Source organism: Paramormyrops kingsleyae, chromosome 22, assembly GCF_048594095.1.
Source record: "Paramormyrops kingsleyae isolate MSU_618 chromosome 22, PKINGS_0.4, whole genome shotgun sequence".
NCBI lineage: Eukaryota > Metazoa > Chordata > Actinopteri > Osteoglossiformes > Mormyridae > Paramormyrops > Paramormyrops kingsleyae.
The window spans coordinates 14,013,915-14,033,614 of NC_132818.1; the positions used below are offsets into that span (position 1 = coordinate 14,013,915).

The 19,700-nt window shown below is 48.9% G+C and overlaps 1 protein-coding gene across 2 annotated transcripts in view; it reads right to left on the minus strand.

The window, feature by feature from the left end:
- Positions 1-5,543: 5,543 nt before the first annotated feature.
- Positions 5,544-19,700, minus strand: part of LOC111849289 (protein kinase C beta type) — a 54,623-nt gene continuing 40,466 nt past the window's right edge. The window contains exons 15-17 of one of the 2 annotated variants that reach the window (XM_023822034.2): positions 19,354-19,461; positions 15,484-15,624; positions 5,544-8,139 (exon numbers count right to left, since the gene is read on the minus strand). In XM_023822034.2, the coding sequence (XP_023677802.1) occupies positions 7,987-8,139; positions 15,484-15,624; positions 19,354-19,461 (402 nt within the window). In that variant the 3' untranslated portion in view covers positions 5,544-7,986. Of the gene's footprint in view, positions 8,140-10,336; positions 12,654-15,483; positions 15,625-19,353; positions 19,462-19,700 lie in introns of those variants that run through there. The other variant, XM_023822033.2, reaches the window with a different exon arrangement.

Genomic DNA, 19,700 nt, shown 5'->3' on the forward strand with positions numbered 1-19,700 from the left:
ACAGTGAAGGAGCTCCAGTGTTTTCTGGGCTTTGCCAACTTTTATCACTGGTTCAAGATTTAAGATTCAGCTTTGAGGCTGCCCCTCTTGCTGCTCAGCTCCAAGCCTGTTGGACCACTCTCTGCTGGAACCTGGAAGCAGAGGGAGTGCTCCAACGCCTCAAAGACCATTTTGACACCAGTACTGCAAGAAGCCAATCCTATGATGCCGTTCATCATTGAAGTGTACTCTTCCAAGTTGGGAGTGGGGGCCATGTTTTCCCAATGCCAGGGGGAGGGGGAAGTTGCATCCATATATGTTCTTTTCCAGAAAGTCGACCCCTGCGGAGCGAAACTATGACATTGGCAACATGGAGCTGCTGGCCATCAAGTTGGCACTGAAAGAGTGGTAACACTGGCTGGAGGGCACTGCTCAACCCTTTGAGGTACCCACTGATCATCGCAACCTTGAATATCTCAAGTCTGCTAAACGTCTCAACCTTCTACAAGCTTAGTAGACACTCTTCTTCGCTTTGAATTCAAGGTGTCGTACCTTCCCAGGGTGAATAATATCAGGGTTAAAACCCTCTCTCATCAGTTTATCCCTCCAGTTGAAAAGGAAGAACCCATTCCAATCTTACCTGACCTTTGTTTCCTCAGTCCTGTCACCTGGGACCTCAACAACTCAATTCGAGAAGCCCAGTGCAACAAGCCCACTCCGGCCAGCTGTCCCATCAGAAAAGGTCTATGTTCCCTTCTCCCTTCAGTTGGTCACCACATAATGGGTGCATTCCTCCCTCAGCTCCTGGCCCGATGAAACTGGTGTCCTGGCTGGACGAAGGAGGTCGAAGAGTTTGTGCTCCTTTGCCTGGTCTGCACCTAACACAAGGTCTCCTGCAGCCTCTTCCTGAATCTCAACGTCCTTAGTCCCGTTTAGCTTTAGACTTCATCACTGACTTGTCTTTGTCCCAGGGAAACATTGTGATACCGGTTTTTGATGATGTGCCAGCTGATACCCCTGTCCAAGCGACTGCCACAAAACCTTCCGAGATCCTCATGATCTGGGTCTTTCAGTTCTACAGAGTTTTGGAAGACATTGTGTTCAATAGACGGTCACAGTTTGCCACAAGGGTCTTTTGCTCTTTTTCCTTGTGTCTTAATATCTCTCTCAGTTTGTCCTCTAGCTACCATCTGCAGACCAGCAGCATGATGGAGAGGACCAACGAAGAGGTAACAAAGACCCTTGTTCCCCTGAGACTCTGAGCTCAGTTCTGTCCCAGTTGTGTATGGCAACTGATGCACCTGCTCTTGAATGAATGGTCCCGGAGGCAGAAACACCAACCTGACTGTCGTCACAACCTGGGGCCTGTTCTTCGACTTGGTCAGCGGGTCTGGATATCCACCCAGAACCTCTGCCTCCTAGGTTGGCACATACTGGCACCCAGTTACAATAACCCGATCTGTGTAATCCAGCAGGTGGGGTCTGTAACCTTCCACCTACAGCTCATCCTAATCTGCTGGATTTCACCCTTGTTTCACATTTCCATGCTGAAACCTGTCTGGTACACTGTGGCTCCCTCGTGTTCCTCAGATGGTCCACTCCTGCCCTTGGTGTTGGATGATGGTGAGGCTTATGCCATCCATGCTCTCCTTGATTCCAGGTGTCAGCTGGGGAAGCTACAATACATAGTGGATTGGAAAGGTTACAGCCTTGAAGAATGGGCATGCGTGCCGGCGACAGATGTCCTCGGCCCAGACCTGATCTCTGCCTTGCACCAAGACCACTCGGACAAACCTGCTCTCTGACCCCAGGGCTGGCCCCATCACCTTCCTCGGCCTCCAGTTGGAGGCCATCGGGGGGAGGCTTCTGTCACGCTCCCCCTTGTGAGAATGCCAGCTCGCTCAGAGAATTAACCGCACCTGCCATTAGTCCCTTTAAAAAGCCTGGGGCTTATTCATCTTTGTGCCAACATACTGAGTGTGTCTTCTGTGTAGCCCTGACCCGACCTGCCTGCCGTGTTCCCATCCGCCCCTGTTTCCCCCGGATCCCTGTGTTCTGTCCATTCCCATCCATCATCTCCTGTGTAGGACTGACTTCCCCACCTTTCATGACTATATACTCTATAACACTGACCACATCTCAGCCTCTTAATTCTGCTTCTGTTTGCCCTGGTCGTAATAAAACCACCAACCTGCTCAGCGTTTTGATCTCTACCACGTTTTCTCTCATGACACACAGGGGCAAAGGAAACCCCGAATTGCCACTGCAATAGGAGAGCAGCTTGTCTGTGTTCATTAATGTTAATCCAATCCGCTGATCGAGATGCCCCTGGAGAGAGAATGTTGCATTGTGGGAGGTAAGGGAGCAAACAGTGAAGGGTTAAAAAAATAAAAGACACCATCAGCTAGCTCACATGGGGGGTGGGGGGTGGATATCAGCATGACAAATAACCATATCCCACTGTGATAGATGATAACGAGTGGGGAATTGGGCAGTCAGACTGGCAGTACTGGGTGTGTGTGTGTGGGGGGGGGGGGGATTGTACAAGCTGAGTGATCACAGAACTGGCTGAATAACTATGGTTCTGAACTGTGTAGCATGGGGGAGCCTATGGATGAGATATAGACTTAAACTCATCACACATAATTTTGCTGAAGGGTTTCGGAGTAATCAGCCTAACTGCACCTAAATGCAGATTTTTTTACATACGATAAGTACAACACAAATTTCATGAAAACTCATTAAAAAAACACCTGTGATCATATTAGTGCTGATATTAGAGCTAAGATCCAGAGATGGGGAGCAGCAGTTCCGTTAAGCAGCATTCATGGGTAATTAGAGGCTGGTGGTGTTGCTGCTGGTGCCGGGGTTCCTTTGGGGTGCCGGGGCTCCTTTGGGGTGCCGGGACTCCTTTGGGGTCCTGGGGTTCCTTTGGGGTGCCGGAGCTCCTTTGGGGTTCTGGGGTTCTTTTGGGGTGCCGGGACTCCTTTGGGGTCCTGGGGTTCCTTTGGGGTGCCGGAGCTCCATTGAGGTGGTGGGGCTCCTTTGGGGTCCTGGGGTTCCTTTGGGGTGCCGGAGCTCCATTGAGGTGGTGGGGCTCCTTTGGGGTGCCGGGGTTCCTTTGGTATGCCATGGCTCCTCGTCCTGCCATCTTGTGACTTGTTTCCTGCTCGGGTAGATATGTGACGGCAGTAATGACACCGCGGCTCTGATGCCGACTCCCTGTCCGGCTCAGTGGGCGTCCAGCCGCGGCTGAGTGACAGGAATCCTGGGGGCGTTTCGATTCCTCTGCCAATATAGACATTTGAATTTGACAAGTGAGTGAATTTATATACTTCTGTTAATGCAAGGCAGCAGACAGGGGTGACACTGACTTTGTGCTTTGTGTACCTATAAATCCTTTTATATTTATACCGCTTCATGCATAATCATAAACATAGATCAATTATAGAATAAATTCTGGTTAATAGATCTGTTTACTGCATTAAGTTCTTTTATTATACAGTACTTACATCTGGAACACACAGATCTGGCTAGTTACACCTCAAGTCCACATGTAAACAAGCTCTGCTTTTGTATTCTGCCTCTGGAAGGTCGCTCTCCATGGTGCTGAAACAACCACTGACTGTGCCTAAGAATCCCATGCAGTTATGAAGGTAAGTACTTAGCAGCCAGTGAACAGCACAACACCTCCAATGAAGGTTTGCTGGTAATGGGCCTAAATTTCTACTGGCCATTAGCTTGAATATTACACAACTGTGCCACGGTCACATGACCATGTGACTTCACCCCAGTCACATGACCATGTGGCCTGACCCATCTGTTGAATTTCAGTCAAATTACGGAAGTATTCTTGTCGCTTGGAAGTGGTCAATGAGGCTCTAAGAGGGTTCCACACCTTCCCCCACCCGCGACCACTCGGCACACACCTGCTATGACAACTCCAGCACCCCATCCCCAGGTGTAAGAGCAGCTGTGTGAACAGCCCTCCTGGTTGTCAATTCAGAGAGCAGCCGCAATAACTCAGCCAATTTCATTAGCTCCCATCCAGGGTTTCCAGCTTGTTCTCATTAAAAGAGGAGATTGCTTTTTAAATTGTTTTGCCTCTGCACGCAGGGACAAGCAAAGCACTCATCCCAATTAAAGAAGAAGGGAAAAAAAAACAAAAATGGGAGGGGGGTGGGCTCAATAAATCCTATAATTCCCCTCCGTCATGTGACACACCCCAAATGCTTCTAGAAATTCAATGAAGGCCAGGAGCAACCTGGCACATCATCGTATGTCATCGCCCCTTGGTGTAGAACAGCCTGGTTTAGCAGCTCAGTGCTGGGCCAGTGGCTAGCTAAGTATTTCCTCAAAAGTGGAGAATGGTCAGCTGACTGCATGGAGACCCCCAGCTGACCGAATTCTGCCACCCCCACAACACAAAAGTAGGTGGTGCAGAGTGGTGGAGTTGGGACCAATTGGCCTGTAGTGACAGCTCTCTATATACTGTATGTATACATCCCCCCAACCAAACCTACCCACCTGTATAGCTGATGAGTTATGAGCCATTGGTCAAGCAACTCAGACATCAGTCGTGCCTGAGTGGGAGGGCTTGGAACTGCCTACTGATTTCTTTTTAGTATTCCCCTGATTGGGGGGGCAAGACTTTAAATTCTCTTAGGTGCCTTGCTTCATTAATGAAGTCTGTACTGTGAGTCCCCCACCCACCATCATTGATGGCAAAGATACAGTAACTGAATATTCCCGTCGGTCTAATGAATGGCACAATTTTTAAATTTGGACCAAAATTTAACAGGTAAATGTTTTGGGGGCTCATTGATAATCAGCGCCCAGGTTATTCCAGAACTTTCCATCAGTCTCGGCTCCACCCTCGAATCACACCCGGACCTGCTCGCCCGACTCTGGTCCTGACATTCGGCGGCTGAGGCTAAGCTCTGCAGTTTCCTTCTGCAACTTTTAATGCTAATGAATGGCCAAGGTCGTTGGTGAAGTGTCGCTAGGCTTGTCTTCACCAGAAGGCTGGCGGGGGGGGGCATGAGGCCGGGGATCCAGGGTCACAGCTGCTTAACCACTCACTGCTGAGTTATGACGCTAATCTTTCGGACGTCTAATTGAGGGGAAGCCCAGGGGAATTACAGCAACGGTCAACATAAACATATGTTCTCAGAAGGTCTATTTATTCAGTCTGGCAGGTTGGAAGCTCACGTTTCGGGACCTTATTTGTGAAAGGGGGGGGGTGGGTCACAACATTTCTAACCAAGGCGGGGGCGAGAGAAACCAGCAGTGATTAGGGCAGGGGGGATTTCTCTATTCACTTGTTATGGGGTCAAACCAATATTGTTTTATTTTCCAGTAATTTCCTCCTTCTTAACAATTCCTTATATCTCTCATTCACGACACTGGGGTGGTAACAGCACTAAGGTTCTTTAAGTTGGACTATGAACCTTAAGAGGCCGATAAACAGAGAACACGACCATTAACTATTAAAAGCGTTCATAAATGCAACCATATTTCAGCGATACACAGAGTAAAACACAGCGAGAAAAGGACAAACAGCGTTTTGGTTTTTCCATAGGTGAGAAGAATTTATTGGGGTCACAACCACAAACATGGAAACACACTGCTGCAGTTTACAATAACTCTGCTGAAGCGGGCGGCGTTCCCGCGGCAACCGACCCGTCCCGCCCAGAGCAGCATCGGTGTTTCCAGTCAGCCAATGGGAAAGCGGCAAGGGCCCAGCGATGTCTGAGAGATGGACGGTTGCTGATGTCATCACGGTGCTACCTCTACTTCGGGTGTGCAGACTAACTGGGCAGGGAGGCCACCGATAGGTACACAGCCTCTAACCGGCGCAAAAGAAAAGCAAGAAAATCGGCATGGAAATGCGGAATCTTTACCGATGCAAGGCTGCAATCAAAGTCCCATTGATATCTTCAAGATTCTAACTGGAAGACTATATACGCATTAGGGAAAGCCAAACAGAAAACAATATTCATGTTTTCATACAGAAGTTACTTCAGCGTGCAGATGTGTGTCAATCACGTTGATCGACCTTGAAGAATTCAGCCAGATTTTGCAAACTGACTCACAGATCTGAATATTCAAATTTCTCATTCCCCATTCAGTCTCCATGTCCTGTCAGCTTCTTGCATTAATATGTATGCTGAACAATTTCACCCATCATCTGACTTTAAGATACTGGGACATTTATAAAGGAACAAAAATATCTATTTTCTATTTGGCAAAAAAGCATAGTATACATATACAAAAGCATTGAACAAATCCACGTCAGAATAAACATGATATACAGTACTAACATTATTGAATCAAATAAAATGTGCATGCATAGAATAACTATAAAATCTAGACTAAAATATTCCTTTCTGTTTTGGCTAGACCAAAAAATATTAATATTAGTGATAATAATAGTTATAGTCCATTAATTTACTCCTATATGAACTGTGCTCAAGAGTTTCTCCGTAATATGTGACCCATGTCTCGTCACAAATCTCCGGACGGATGGTTTGCATAAGCCATGTGTTCAGAGGCACTAACCTTGTGAAAAAGTACGGTCTGAAGAGGGCTCAGGTTCGAGACACGAACACAGCACTGAGAAGAGCGAGCTGCTATGCGACAGGACACACGGTCATTTTCTGCAGGTCCCACGACAGGCAAGACACGCGAGGCATGGACAGAGTACTGACTGAGTACTGAACAAGTACTGACAGAGTACTGACAGAGTACAGCGTATGTGTGTGCGCTTTCGGGGATACATATATCCAGTAATTAGACACCCCATAGAAGAAAAGCAAAGAAATGTGCCCTCAAACCGTGATTTATATACGTGCTTATATTTTCCTGAAATCAGACCTCTAGTCAATTGCAGACCCACCCCGGAATATTGCAGCTATACATACGGAGTCGCAATCTAGCAGGAGTGAAGACGTTTCATCAGCTCCTGGGAGGGTTTTTGAGGAGCTTCATCTCCGTGTGCAGAGGGTGGGGGTGGAGGGGGGGGTGGGGGCACAGCTGTGCAGCCCTGATTAGCCCCATTGTCCCGCTTCCCCTTCTTAAAACGCCGCAGCGTCGGTAGCTTCGGACAGGTTCGGCGTCACCTCCAAATATTCATCATTGCCGTACGGAAGCTTGCAGTGTAAACATGTTCTGCCTGCCCTTTTAGCCTTACTGTTAGCACTGAGAGACCAACAAAAAAGGCTGGGTGACCTTGAAAGACTCAGCCAACTTAGGAAATCATTTCCGGTGGCTTTGCGGCCGTGAACTAATAAGTTTGACGCAATGAAATAAACATTACTGCAAAAGAAAACAAACAAAAAAAACAATACACTGTACTGAGAAAAAGAGCAGCTGAACAACAAACACAAATAAATAATTGAGGGATGTGTTATTGTTGTTTGTTAAATTGCTTCCTTGGGGTTTGTCATGTTTGCTGTTGCTGTTCTCTCAATTTTCTGCAGGATTACCTGCAGCAAGACGGCAGTCTGAGAAGACCAAGCAGAGGAGGCTTAAACACAGCCTTAGAAAAATAGAAAAATAAAGAGAGACGTCAGAACGGTGACACACAAGGAGGCTATGAAGTCACTCGTTCTGTTGCTTGGCAGACGGTGCTGCCTTGCGGTGTTTCCCCGAGTCCTGGTATGCCTAGGTCTAAGCAACATGGTCTAGATTTGCCTACCAAACAAATCCACAGCTTTGACTGCCACAGCGGAGGAAAACAAAACAAAACAAAACATAACAAAAAACAAAACAAAACAAAACAAAACAAAACAAAAAAACAGTCCAGAACTATTTAAACCTCTGACCCTGTCTTTAAATTTCCTGCCTATCCAGGAAGTTGTGGAGTGAGGTCATAGCTCCCTGAGGGTAACTGCAGGCGCATGAACACACACACACACACACACACACACACACACACACACAGTAAACACACGCAGACACGCAGACAGCAGCCTAAGGTTGGAGATTGCGACTTCCCATACTAGGCTACACCTGGATGACAAACTCGGGGTTGGTGTAGGTGAAGCCCATGAATTCGTTCTGGTCCAGATTCATGATGAAGAGCTTGTCAGTTGGGGTCATCTCCACGGGCATCTTGGTGAACTCCTTGTCGAAGTTGCATGTGTCCTTCTTGTTTTTCTGATTGGGAGAGAAAACAGGAAGAGGGTGAGGGCTCAATCATCTGACGATTCTAGAGTACCAAGGAAAGCTGTTGGCAGCTTAAGGCTCTGTGCCCCACAAGCCTGGTTCCTTCCCCTATCTATTATAAGCCACAACACTGCGGCTCGTGCTGACCTAGCAGTCCTGTTCCCTCCTTGGTCAAGGCGGCACTGTTACCTTGTACCCAGATGAGCAGTGGGGTTGGGGTGGCTGACTTAGCCAATGGCAAGAGTTACGAATGAGTGGCTAGGGGGGATGAGGGGGATTTCCAAGAAAGGAAAAATAGGAGTCAGATAGGAGTGGGGGCAGTTATTGCAATGAAAATGATGACAGAGATTATAATTAATACATACGTGATGTAGGTTTGTGTGAGACGGGAGGGAAGTGCCATAAAAGTGGCTTAAAGAGATCAGATCCTACAGAAAGAAGAGCAAAACCTCATCTGGACGTCAACAGGACGTCACACGTGGCCTTTTCTGACACCTAAGGCTACGCACCACGAGGCAGCCCTGAAATCCGGTGAGCCCCCGACATACACAGCACGCGACAGACGGGTAAAGAAAGGATGCCGGTCAAACCGCAAGCTGAAACGGTTAAGACATTTAAAAGGGGAACCAGACGAGGAAACGGCACCCAAGGAACATCAAAAGTGTCAGTGACGGGAAAACAGCAGCAGCAGCGGAACAGAATGGAGACCGACTGCAAACATGTTACTCACGCTACACGTAACAGCTGGCAGCTGTGGAAAGGCAGGCAAACATACAGGTAGGACTGAGGAGATGGAAAATATAGCGATCTGAGAAGGGTTTAGAGACAGGTTTAGAGCTCAGTATCCTACCTTCTGCGGCACATCCCTTGAAGGCCCTCAGCCCCAGGGGTAGGCTGCACATAAGGCCCAGCTCCAGTGCAGGAAACCTGGGCATCAGCTTCACTGGAGTGCCTGGTCACATGAGGCCTACACAACTGCTAGTCATAAATCCACCCTGAGCAAGTAGGCGTCTTGGTAAAGTAAGTATTGATTTAACAAAATGCATTTCATAATAGAGCATTCCTATATATGGAATTTACAGCAGAGAATAAATCAAATCGCAGCAAAGTTTTGTTTTAATGTAGCTCCTTGTGGTGTTTAAGCTCATTTCTGTTTTTTATTGGGTGAGACCAGCCACACAGTAATTCTAAAATGGATTACGACGTCCTGTAGGGCTGCTGTAGAAGCGGCTGGGCGTGTGTTTGCACAGAACTGCGAGACCCAACCGTGCAGGAACGTGCGGAAACAGTGGGCTTTACAATGATGGCTGTCTGGCAGTGGGGCCATGCCGTCCAAAATGAAACACCTCAAATTCATGTTTGCTTCAAGGGGGTGGGAAAAGCGCTGGGCTGTCAGTTTTGGGGTTTGGGTGACGTTAAGTCATATGATGATGCAACTGGATTCTCATAAGCAGGCAACTCGTTGTAAATATAGGGGCTGTGAGAACCTTATTCATGGCTGAAAAATAGATGACAGCTGACAGGATGGGGGGGGGGTGGGTCATGCAATACAGATACCTGGGGGGGGGGGGCAAACCCTCTTAAATGGAACATTTGTTCTTGCACAGCCCAGACTAGCTATCTCCCCCCAACCCCCCCACACCCTCCCACGGGGGGGCTGTAGTTTATTCGTTCCTCGAAATGTTAAGGTGCGCAGGTGGGGGGGGGGGGGGGGGGGCTTTTCTGGCAGGTGCTGGTGAAGCGTCACCTGTTTTCTGCAGATAAACGGCAGGATCCTGCTGAGCTACCGGCTGTAATTCCAGGATGTGGATCCCGGAATTCATTAACATCCGTGTGCTAAATGCAAGCAGCACAGCGATGAATACCTCTAGCAATATTTTAAAAGGATACACTGCGATGTAATCATAATAAGACCAATAATAACTCAAATTTTAATAGTAATAACTGGCAGGGTAATTACACGCCATAAAAAATAGCAGCGTTGCAGTGCAGGAAATCTCTCTCATAAAAGGCAGACAATCGCACGTGTGACGGCCTTCTCAGGTCTGTCTGGCGTGTCTCGATACGACTGTCCCGTGTGAAGCCGCTGCGGTCATCGGAACTCGGCCCCAGTTCAGAAAACACCCAGGAAGCCTCAGTAACCGAATCCAGTCTGGTACCATCCAAAGAAAAAGTCTCCACATGGCAATAAATGTTAAAGGTTTATTTCATGTATTTTTTATATATCTCTTATGGACACTGCCTTAGCACATAAAAAGCTGTGAGATATAGTGAACGCATCACACACGCGCGCATACACACACACACACAGGCACGCACGCACTTGTAGGGTAAACATATCCTTATGGGGACCGCTCATTCATTTCAATGGAAAAATGCTAACGCTAACTATGACAACCTTAACCCCTACCCTGCCCTAACCATAACCATAAGTAACCTAACAAAATACAAGAGTTTTTGCATTTTTAGTTTTTTCATAGCAGTCACCGATATTTATAAAATAGAGTTTTCCCTTATGGGGACCAGGAAACCGGTCCCCATAAGGGAAAAAAATGTATATTTATCACGTTATGGGGACATTGTGTCCCCATATGGATAGGTAAACCCGCTCACACACACACACACACACACACACACACAGGCCAAAAGCGCTGTTAGAAACACAAATGATCAAACGTAAGATGAAAAAAATCACAGTTCTTAGTTAATAATTCATGCAGAAAAGCTTGGTTCTCATGTCGATACCGACCCAGGTAGCATTGTCAGTTTAGAAGAAACACAAACAATTTTTATAGTACTTGTAAGCAAAGAAATTGACTTAACATTATTTGACACTTTTAATACACTATTTTATATTTCTTGTTATCAAGCTGCTTACAAAAATATCTACGCCCCGTAATAAAGTAGACTATACGTCTGGCAGAAATGAAAAAAAAAAAACTCAATTTAGATATTATATATATTTGACAAAAATCCATCTGTTTTAGCTGTTACTGGAACTGCTTATAACCTATGATGAATTCTTTTGGCACCATTTCCCCTAAAATCCCTTTAAATCCTTAAAATCAGGAGCTTCCAGCTGCAGCGAGCCGCTGTGGGGAGGAGGAGTCACCCAGCAGGTCGCTGAGGTTAATCACGCACGGGATTCGCTCTCGGGGGTCGGGGTGGGGGCCGCTCTTCTGACACGCTCCTTCTCACCGAGCCGCCGAGTGCGTCACATAATTTTGCATACGACTACGCTGCATTGCATGCTGGGAAAAGCAGGCCGAAGCTCGGGTCTAACAACTAGGCTCAGTTTCACGCAACCGCCTGGTTGTAGCGGTTCGTGAAGCTGAGCTGCTGGAGCTGACCGACAATAAGACGAGGCAGCGTGCTAATATACCACCTAGAAAAAACGCACTGTCACTGTGTTCGGCTTGATGGGGGCGGGGGCGGGGGTGTCCTCAGATAGGGAGGCTACTCGGGAATTGTTATGAATCTATGGCTCCAAGGCTGGAGCGGCTGGATTTGGTGGTGGGGCTGTTCTATGTACAGGCAGATGCACAGAAGCAGAAACACAGCACCATAATCACTGAAGCTCAAGTCAACAAGAACAGCTGGACTGATTCATCCTGTAAACATCTTTTCATGCTAAAAAAAAAACTATTAAGTAAGCACTCCTATATGATATAGTGATTAAAATGCTTCTTTAAAAAAAAATCATAATTTCAGTCTAGCTTTTTAACTACCTATATAAGTTACAAGTTGCTATAAAACAGCACATGCATTAAAAAAAAAAACAGGTTGTCTTAGTTCCTATTTTGGGTTTAGTCTGGTCCAAATCTTTCCAGTATTAAATCAACGAAACAAAAAAAAATAAACATTGCTTAACTGGTCATACTGGAGCAGCAATTTTTTTTAAAAAAAGGCTCCATTGTGAATGACCCTGGAATCGATCGTTGGACGGTTCAGGAAAAACCCAGAGGCTGGTTTGCTGGGATGAGGGTCTGGAGGAACAGGATGACTACGCCATGCACAGCAGTGGGAGAGGGGCCACGGCGAGTGCTGTGATGGGAGGGTGCCTTGGGGTTTCTCAGTGGATTACAGTAAGGGCACATTCCGGGAAAGCGCCCCTCGTTATGACAGTTTGCAAACATGACATTTAATACGCAAAAGAACACTGAAGATATTGGTCCCAGACTGAAGAGCATTAAGATAAGATAATGGGGATCATCCTAAGTAAGTTTGTTTTTTCTTTTGTTTGTTGTTTTGTTTTCTTGCATTATCTACATACCGTACAAACACATCAAGCATAAGAGAGTATATTCATATACTTTAGATGCATCTAAGAGCCGATGAGAACGTCCTTAACTCTTGACTTCCATAACAGGGTACTCAGGGTTTATAAATGAAAAGCCCTCAAACTCGTCCTGGTCAATGTTCATGATGACCTCCTGGTCAGGCGGGGTTAACACTGGAGGGTGGCGGGTGAAAAAGCGATCAAAGTTCTCAGCGTCGCGGCCGCACTGCAGGGAGGAAGAAGAGAACAAAAAAAGAGGATGATGGGTGGGTGGGGTGGGGATGGGAATGGATATAAACTAAGCAAAAAAAAAAAAAAAAACAATGGCGAAACTCATTCAAGCAAACGAAACAAAAACAAAACTAAACAAATCACACATTAATCTAACATGGACAGCTAAAGACTACCAAACGAAAATGCAATCAGACAACCTAAACACATACAGCCACACTAACAAAAATACAACCAAACACATAACAAACACAGAATCACAAAAATAACCAAAACATCCAAACAACCCATTTACAGAACACAGAAAAGTAATGAAAAGGGAACGAATTAAAGTGAATGAGTTGAGGATGCTGTGACACACATCAAACCACATCCAAAAATGATGTGGTTCTCACAAAATGACTGATAGTTTGCTGAAATGTTGGCGTGGGAAGCAGAAACTGTTCTCTCTTTCTTGACCCTGTATCAGTTCTCATCTACAGTCATAGGACCATCATAGCATAAAGACTTGATTGACAACCTTATAGCTGGGATGCATCAACATGCTGGGATTTAAACCTCAGCTCTTAGTCACTTTATTAAAGAGATTATACAAACATAAGAGCTTCCATGGGGATTCATTTGACAATACTTTCTATTTAAATCTATTGTGCAACCCATGCAGAAGTGGAATTCCGGCCCTTGGAATCTCAGCCTCAAAACTCTGGCCCAACGAACAGACTGAAGACACAGATGTTAATGTGCCTTCACCCTGGAGCACGTGGAGCCATGGATACGCGACTCTCGCTTCGCCCTGCGGCTGTGATATGACTGAAGATGTCACGTCCTGTTGGCTCGGGAGAGTCTCTGGCCTGGTGCTTTTAAGAAGCATTTCTCGTCACCTTTATTTCCGGCAGTTTCCTTTTCTCTGCACTCAGGACCCATCCGGCAAATACGACAAAGGGAAAGCGATTCAGTAGCTTCAGTTTGAAGGGTCCCGTTTGCGTTTTCTGAATTTCAGAGTCATGGTGAAGATTTCCGTTTAAGTTTACCTCGGTCTGCCTGGGATGATCTGGAAACATGAGTGACTTCATCACGCGTTCAAGATTTTAATACTCTGCCACTTTAACTGCCTTCACACAGATATAGTCACAGACAATGGTGGGGGAACAGCATCAAACACGAGCAAACGGGCACCAACTGCTTTGCTTTTGGACTGATGAGGAAATGCATGGTGTTCAGATCTAGAGGGACACAGTGAGGGGAACTGTTTGGGTTAGTGTGGCCACACAGGGAGAGTTTAATGTGTTCTGTCGCATTCAGCCCTTCTCTGTACTAGCGTCCCCCGAGACATGCATGCTATGTTGCTAGAGTGACACGCTATGCTAATTGGCTTCCTGAAGTTCGGACAGTCCCTACCCATGATGCATCGCTCCCATGATGCATCGCTCCCATGATGCACCGCTCCCATGCCAGAGGAGACACCCTGATGTCTGAAACAGCAGGGATCGTACCAGCTTCCTTTAACAGGGAATTGACGCCACGCGAGATGTTAAATGACCCTGGTGAGGTGCCAACGCTACTGTACCTCTCTGTGCTCTGATTTAAAAGCGATTAGCTCTGTCCTTCTGCGTCGGCAGGACATCGCAGCTCTTCTGCCAGCAGAGGAGGCCTTGATGTTTTGACACCCCCCCCCCCCACACCTTCCCAGCCCCCACAGGCAAGGCAGACCCTCAGAGCAGCGCAGAGTCTGAGGCACTGGCAGCCTTCTGCCGGGACCCAGAATGCAGCCCAATGCTGCCAGGCACCCTCCTGCTCTCTGTCTGCTGGAGGGGAATCACCGTGTATGGGAACGGGCCCAGAGAGTGGCGCCCCCTGCTGGCAGAACAGCTGCTAGGTGCTAAATTTTCGCATGTGCTTGTCCTCATGCCCTCCCTGCCTGCCTGCCTGCCACACACACACACACACACACACACACACACACACACATGCACACACAGGATTGTAATTATATCTTTGTGGGGACTCTCTATTCACTTCTATGGGGAAAATCATAATCTAATCCAACATGATGAATTTAATGCCTACCCAGCTCTAACCATAACCATATACAACCAAACAAAATATGAGACTTTAGGTATTATTACTTTTTTGATTGCATGCACAGAACCTGAAAAATGGTCCCCACAACGTAATATAAGCCTAATCCGCACACACACGCACACACACGCACACACACACACACACACACACTTCTTCATCTTGCTTATTTTCTTGCCTTTCCTCTTACCAGGAGCGCAATAAGCACATTTCAGGCGCAGTCACTTGAACTCTGTGCCCTTCTGGCTTAAAGCCTGACTACTCCCTGGGGGGTCGGGACGCCTGGCGGGATGAAACGTGCAGCCACCTTACAGGAATGGCCGAGCTTCCAAAACCATGGGTCAGGACTGTGACCCCCCCCCCCCCAGCCTAACCTCTCTGCATCTCCTCATCCCCTCAGTGCTCCTGTGATGGCTCCTCTCGGCTACATGCGGCCCAGGGTGGGACGCGGCCGGCAGCCCGAGAACCTGCTGAGCTTCCTCCCATTCCATTTGCACATGGGTCACTCAGGGGGTCCTTCAGGATCAAAGTTCTCGACCGTGACGCGAGCATTTCCAGATGGAACATTCCGGAGAGAGTCCTCCTCACAGCGGTTCATACCCCCCCACCCCCAGGCTTACCTGCGGGTTAACACCGCTATTCTGGAAGGGGGGGTTGTGATTTTGAGGTTTCTAGAGAAAGGAGGCGGTTACTTACTTGGGTGGGGCTGCACTTTCGGGGTTTCCGGGGGGAGGGGGCTGACTTACCGCTTTGGGTTTGAATGGCGGCTGGACCTCCTTGTTCTCCAGCTTCTCCCAGTCCATGTAGCGGAAGAAGCTGTGCTCCCGGATGTCACGCTCGCCCTCGGGACCGCAGCCCAGCCGCTTGCCGGGGTGCTTCGTCATCAGCTGGGGGGTGGGGGGGGGGATTGGGGGAGCAGGGTGAGAAAGCGAGCCAGACTGCAAGGACCGGGGCTCCCAAACCAAACCGTTAACCATCCTGATCCCAGGAGGAACACTCATGTTAGCTAGGAGTAAACTACACAACATCCAAAACAAACATGCAGACCAAACTGGAGACTAACACATCATTAAGTAAATATACAACGGATACGTCAAATCTTTAAGCAGTGCCGTAGAGGGTCTGGTGCTGGTGTAGCCACGCCCCCCTCAGGGCCCGATACACTGGCAGTTATGCGACGCAGTGCACAGTGCACCAGCAACCCAGTGCTCACACACCTTCAGCAGACACATCCCATATCTACAACACTGATTACTACCCTCGTTGCTTGAACACTTTCACCTGTAGAAACCAGGTGAGCGATCTCACTGGTGAACCAGAAATGAGAAATTTAATTCCTCAAAACCCTGGGTCAGCATTAAAATTAGCCATTAATGACCACGCAGGATTAGTCTCCAACAGGGTGAGAAAAGGGGAACCAAATATTATTATTATTATTCTATGGGGAACCTTATAGTGTGTCCCTAACCTGCACTACACCTTCTCACGCAGTTGACACGAACATTCATAAATGCTTATGTTACTAGGCAACCGTCACCATGACGGGGTCTGCATACTGCGTACATGAGCTCTTCACCAGTGATGCTGTGCTGTGCCTTTAAGGGACGCAGACCCCACAGCCTTATTCCCTCATGAAGGGCTCTTGACAGGAAGTACTACTGAGGATGTGGGATGGCCATTTTGGAGGGGGGGGGGGGGGCAACAGTAAAATGTGGGGGGCATCCAAAAACGAAGGCTTCTACTAAATTCATGAAATAAAACACATTGGCAAAAATGAGGGGGGGGGGGGGGCAGGTTCGATTTTAGGGGGTAGCAATGATGCCCCCTCCCCCAATGGCATGATTTTGTATCTGAACAGTCATCCAATAAAAATAAACATGGCCAAGAAGCAGAAATTTTCCTAGGTTCCATCGCTGGCACAGCCTGAGCACTTACCTTGAGCTTAGAAGCGATTGACAGCCCTGCTCTCCCTCTCCCCAGACGCCCTGCGTCACTACTGATTACAAAAAACCCCATTTGTATTCAAGGGGAAAAAATATCTTTCCTTACAGGACTGCGGCAAGGTTAAGAGTCAGACAGACAGGCTTGGGAGGCAGCAGCCAATCCCACAAGGCCGTGCGGAGACAGCTGACCTACGGAGAGGTCTCCTTCTATCCTCGCTGACATCAGTATACTGTATAATCTCCCCTAACAGAGTTCATCAGTGTCGCTCTAAACCTTGGGCCCCGCCCCCCACTCCCAGGCACGATTGGCCCATCCGTGTGTCTGTCAACCAGCCGAGCTCTCGCGATTGGTCCGGCTGGTCGCAGTGCAGGAACAAGAGTGGTTTGCTGGAGGCCTACGCTCCGTGGAATATTGATCAGCTGGGTGCTGGCTGCCGCATCAGTCGGACACACGCGCGCACACACACACCCGCACGCACGCACACGCACACACACGCACGCACGCGCGGCAGCCTCCTCCCGCAGAACAAAGCCCCTACAAGGGCTGCCTTTGCTGCTCCGCTCACCCAGCTCTCTCTCTTTTCAGGATCGCAGCGAAGTGCTGCTGCGCCCCCACCCACTCAGAGCCGCACAGACGGCCGCTGGTGCCATGTAGGCTGTGCATGGGGGCCTTACATCACACCATTTAGCTAGCGCTGGCCACGGCTTCCACAGCTAACAAATAATAATAATAATAATACAACAAAACGGTGATTATTATTTCATGCTTCAGTCACTGTTTATTTGGATTTTGCAGCTGACTCAAAGGTACAAAAGCATTACCCCTGACTGGGCTCGAACCAACACCTGAGCAGAAGTTCAGCTCCCAAACCACATACGGGAGGGGAGGGGAGGGGGGGGTAGCGGGGGGGCTTAGTGACTAAAAGTCCCCCCCACCCCCGGCTCCCCTCCATTGTATAAAGTCCAGCATACAGCGGGGTAAAAGGATGGACTGGTGGTGGGGGTGGGGGGTAGGAAATGGCACCTGTGGGGGGAGGCGAAGTGACCACGGCTTTACGGCTTTGTGCCCGGACATTTCTACATCAGCTGGGTCCACGTTTTCATCGAGGTGGCAGGAAAGGATGGTTCACATTGAGCGGAGCTGCTTCATTATTTAATGCTTACATTAGCAGGAATGTATGAGGGCGGCATCCCCAAGGGCCCCTTTCTGCTGGAGCCCCACCCAAATTCTGCCCCCAAACATTCTTGTGTCCCGCCCCCAGCTCCACCCAAACTTCTCCCCCACCCTATCTGTGCCCATTCTGATGAAGCCCCGCCCACAGCCCCACCCAAACTTCTCCCCCATCCTCTGTGCCCATTATGATGAAGCCCCGCCCACAGCTCCACCCAAACTTCTCCCCCATCCTATCTGTGCCCATTATGATGAAGCCCCGCCCACAGCTCCACCCAAACTTCTCCCCCACCCTATCTGTGCCCATTATGATGAAGCCCCGCCCACAGCTCCACCCAAACTTCTCCCCCATCCTATCTGTGCCCATTATGATGGAGCCCCACCCCCAGCTCCACCCAAACTTCTCCCCCATCCTATCTGTGCCCATTATGATGGAGCCCCACCCCCAGCTCCACCCAAACTTCTCCCCCATCCTATCTGTGCCTATTATGATGAAGCCCCGCCCACAGCTCCACCCAAACTTCTCCCCCATCCTATCTGTGCCCATTATGATGGAGCCCCACCCCCAGCTCCACCCAAACTTCTCCCCCATCCTATCTGTGCCCATTATGATGGAGCCCCACCCCCAGCTCCACACAAACTTCTCCCCCATCCTATCTGTGCCCATTCTGATGGAGCCCCGCCCCCAGCCCCACCCAAACTTCACCCCCACCCTATCTGTGCCCATTATGATGAAGCCCCGCCCCCAGCTCCACCCAAACTTCTCCCCCACCCTATCTGTGCCCATTATGATGAAGCCCCGTCCACAGCTCCACCCAAACTTCTCCCCCATCCTATCTGTGCCCATTATGATGGAGCCCCGCCCCCAGCTCCACCCAAACTTCTCCCCCATCCTATCTGTGCCCATTATGATGGAGCCCCACCCCCAGCTCCACCCAAACTTCTCCCCCATCCTATCTGTGCCTATTATGATGAAGCCCCGCCCACAGCTCCACCCAAACTTCTCCCCCATCCTATCTGTGCCCATTATGATGGAGCCCCACCCCCAGCTCCACCCAAACTTCTCCCCCATCCTATCTGTGCCCATTATGATGGAGCCCCACCCCCAGCTCCACACAAACTTCTCCCCCATCCTATCTGTGCCCATTCTGATGGAGCCCCGCCCCCAGCCCCACACAAACTTCTCCCCCATCCTATCTGTGCCCATTCTGATGGAGCCCCGCCCCCAGCCCCACCCAAACTTCTCCCCCATCCTATCTGTGCCCATTATGATGCAGCCCCGCCCCCAGCTCCACCCAAACTTCTCCCCCACCCTATCTGTGCCCATTATGATGAAGCCCCGCCCCCAGCCCCACCCAAACTTCTCCTCCATCCTATCTGTGCCCATTCTGATGGAGCCCCGCCCACAGCCCCACCCAAACTTCTCCCCCACCCTATCTGTGCCCATTCTGATGGAGCCCCGCCCCCAGCCCCACCCAAACTCTGTCCCACTGATCACATACCCCTTTACAGATGGCGACGGCTTCCTTGGACATAGACTTGGGGTAGGACACGTGGTGCTCCATTATAGACTGGAAGAGCTCGTCCTCGTCCTCCCCGTCAAATGGGGGCTGGGAGAGAGGAGGAGAGATGGCAGCAGTGAATCACATGACCCTGGGGTGGGGCGCGGAACTCTCTCATACTCCTACCACGCTCCTCCTGTAAAAGGACTTTGTTCCTGTTTTTCCTCTTTTTTTATGAATTATTTTCAATTTTTTAGATACTACACACAACCCTTTATTCTGCTGGGTGCCGGGTACCTGGGCTGGAGATTGCAAACTTTCAAATGTTTCACACAGGGCAAACTGTT